At 47.4% G+C, this 3,585-nt stretch overlaps 1 protein-coding gene across 1 annotated transcript; it reads left to right on the top strand.

Moving 5' to 3' along the window:
• The first annotated feature begins 74 nt into the window (after nucleotides 1-74).
• LOC103781515 (prostaglandin E2 receptor EP4 subtype-like) lies at nucleotides 75-1,018 on the top strand. The gene has a single exon (XM_008949234.1). It carries the CDS (start codon nucleotides 116-118, stop codon nucleotides 1,016-1,018), a length of 903 nt encoding a protein of 300 aa, XP_008947482.1. The 5' UTR covers nucleotides 75-115.
• Nucleotides 1,019-3,585: the final 2,567 nt, after the last annotated feature.

Genomic DNA, 3,585 nt, shown 5'->3' with positions numbered 1-3,585 from the left:
TTCCTTCCTCAGTTGACTTTATTTTTGCATTAGAACACCCCTTTCCCTTACTCTGACTCTCTTTTTTGGACCGGCTCTTGCCTTCACTCGTCTTCCCAGCACCAGCGTGGGCATCATGTCCTTCAGTCCCACCATCATGCCACCTGCCAATGGCTCTGCCAACGGGACTGCCAGCGGGGCTGAGCCTGGGAAGCCCCCCACCATCCCCACCGTCATGTTCATCTTTGGCGTGGTGGGCAACCTCATAGCCATCGTGGTGCTCTGCAAGTCCAGGAAGGAGCAGAAGGAGACCACTTTCTACACGCTGGTCTGCGGGCTAGCAGTCACTGATCTCTTGGGGACCTGCCTGGTGAGTCCGGTCACTATCGCCACTTACCTGCAGAACCAGTGGCCAGGAGGAGAGGCGCTGTGTGAGTACAGCTCCTTCATCCTCCTCTTCTTTGGACTGTCTGGCCTCAGCATTATCTGTGCCATGTCTATAGAGAGGTACCTGGCCATCAACCATGCCTACTTCTACAACCATTATGTAGACAAGAAGCTGGCAGGGCTCACACTCTTTGCCATCTACGCTTCCAACGTGCTGTTCTGTGCCCTCCCCAGCATGGGGCTCGGCAAATCTACCCTGCAGTACCCTTACACTTGGTGTTTCATAGACTGGCGAACAAAGGAGGCCACCCATGCAGCATATTCCTATATGTATGCTGGCTTCAGCTCCTTCCTGATCATGGTCACTGTGATCTGCAACATCCTGGTGTGCGTGGCCCTCATTCGCATGCACCGCCAGTTCATGCGGCGCACGTCCTTGGGGACAGACACGACCTCCAGCCGCTTATCAGACTTTCGCAGGCGCCGGAGCTTCCGTCGGATGGCTGGAGCAGAGATCCAGATGGTTATTCTGCTCATTGCCACTTCCCTGGTAGTGGTCATCTGCTCCATTCCTCTAGTGGTGAGTAACGTTGTACAACCCTTCTTCTTTTCCATCACCCGCACTGCTGAGTCTCTTCTCCTGCGCTTGTAGGGCAGACTCCTATGTAGCTGGTGCTGCAAACTTGTTAGAATCACTTAAAGGCTGCTAGCACACATGCATGGTGAGAGAAAGCTGTGTTCATTTATATTTACAAGAAAAGAAGCACACTTATCCCAAGTCCTGGGCTCCTGTGATTGGTTAAAATACATCACCAAAAATTCTCAGTAATTTTTGCACTGTTCAGCTGGAAGCCACACAGCAAAAATCTTACTGAGAGCTAAAGGCACTTGAAAGTTTGCTTCCAAAATTAATTTCTGACGAGAGAGCTTTGGGTCTGGCCTGCATTTCTGGATGTTTGTGTTTTAAAAATGTGCACGCTGTCGCTGGAGGGTACAGCAGTCCTCGTTTGGACTGAGCTGTTGTGTCCAGCAACACGCAGATAGCTTCTCACCCGAAATGTGAGCCAAGCTTCCACTCCTAAGGAATTCACTCACCGTCTCTGGGGTAGGTCCCACACAGACATCCCTCCAGCAGCTCCCCACTGTGGGAGGAGTAAACTCAGAGGAATCACCCGTCCGTGTAATGCTTGTTTAAGTGAGAGTTGGAGGAATGTGGCCTGCATAAACCTAGAAATTGAACCAAAATGCCAAACATTACCAATAGCCTTGCTTGTTTTCTGAAACGGCTGATACAATTAGTGTCATTAAATTGAGCATGCAGGATCCACTTATTTCTATTCTCTCACCTTATCTCCGAGGAAGACAGAAAAAAAAAAACAACAACAAAAAAAACCCACACCAGCTGGAGGCTCAGTTCTTGCCTGCCACTCACCATAGCAAAGCTTGGCGAACTTCTTTCCTCCTCTGGCTCAGAGACATTAAACAAATAGCTGGCTTGCCTCATTTGCCACCTTCCAAAACACAGTGCAGGGAGCCAAGCAGTGGTTGTCAGAGAGAAAGTGTTTTTGGAAGGATTGTTCAAGGGGGTTTATTGTCAGGTGTCAAGGTGTCATTATTCAAGGGGCCACTCAGTTGCAGAGGGTCTACAATGTATGTGAAATACAACTGGCTATTTGGGGACGTGAAACAAGTAGTGCATTCTTCAGTGCGGAAATTTAGAGAAGTACGTGTGAACAGGGCTGCAGAGGTCAGTGAGTCTGTCCCCCTGCTCCAGAGAAGCTGTGATCCCAAGGGTCAGGCCAGTTTTGCCACATTACTGACATAAACGGGAGCCAGTGAAGTGTGGCTGTGCTCGAGCACCAGCTCCCTGGCTGTTGCCGAAGGTCGAGAGACGTCCTTCCATGCTGTCCCTCTGGGCTGTGCTGTGGCATGACTGAGCACGATGCCATGCTGTGCACTGCCTGGCGTCTGAAGGAAGTCGAGAGGTGCTGAGCTGCATGCAGGGTGTCTCAGGGAGGTGCACGTGTGTTAGGTGGAGGAACCATGCACAGCCTGCCCTGCAGTCCAGCCCCAGAAACAGCAGGTCTAAGCCAATTTGCTGCACCAGGAGGCATCAGGTCATGGAGTGGCCAAAACCCCAACAGTACCATGGGTTGACAGTACTTAATTTGGTAAATCTAGTATTAAAAACAGCTATTTCACAAAAGAACAATGCAGCATTTTCAAAAGGGATTTTTCTTTTTTTTTTTTTTTAACTTCTGGAAAAGCAGATGCAGAGAACAGGTTCTGGGAGTTGAATACGGTGTCATAATGTGATACAGGGTATCGGCTGATGGACTTCAGCAGTTTCAGAAAAAAGCCAAACCTTATCCCGTGGAGGAGCAACTGGAAGAAGGCTAGAAGTTTTAATGTAAAATGCAATATGAAATTAAAAAAAAGGGAGGGGTTACCAGAAAGGGAACTGAATTGTTAACAGTTAAAATTAATGAACCTGGGTGTGGCAAAGGGTTTATTATTTAAACAGCAGCTAGTGAAAAACTTGAATATAGCAGAAGGTATGTGAAGGTGCAGGTGATGAAGTTACGTAGCTCTCTCCAGCCTTGATTTCACTACTTCTAAAGGCACAACGCTAACCTTGGGAGTGTTAATGTAAGTTAGCTTTTCTTGGCTAAAGCAGCTCATCTTTTCTATATCTAATATGAGGTAAGAGACTGTCATTTCACTTAGAGGGATGACTAAGAAAAAAGGAAACTTTCTTTAAAAAAAACCAACAACCACATATATACACATCATCACAGTGTCCAGTGTGGTTACATTTATTCATTGTTAAGTAGCTTTTGTAAGTCATCTGCCTCACCCTGTGGGAAATAAGCTATAGCCATACAAGCTTTTTTGTGTCATGACGCTGTATTAAGCACTCTGGTTGCATATAGGCTGAGGTTAAGAATGGAGAGAGAAACTCAGAGAAGTGACACCTTTATGCTATAAATCCCTAGAAAGAGCCACTAGCAGAGTTAGGTAAATCACAAATGTAGACCTACATTTCCATGACTCGAGTTTTAGGGAGCACTCACTGAGTGAGAGGCTCATCTATAACAGTTCAGCCTGGCAGTCGTCAAGAACATGAAAGTGGTAAAGTGGTGGTGGTGGCATGATTCAGATACACAGTCTCAGAGGGTGCATTGTGACTGGAGTTTTCTGATGAGCTGACTTCCTGCT

This window comes from Merops nubicus, unplaced genomic scaffold (genome assembly GCF_000691845.1).
Source record: "Merops nubicus isolate BGI_N331 unplaced genomic scaffold, ASM69184v1 scaffold39551, whole genome shotgun sequence".
NCBI lineage: Eukaryota > Metazoa > Chordata > Aves > Coraciiformes > Meropidae > Merops > Merops nubicus.
The sequence above is the reverse complement of the archived record's forward strand: the minus strand, read 5'-3'. Positions and strand labels throughout refer to the sequence as shown.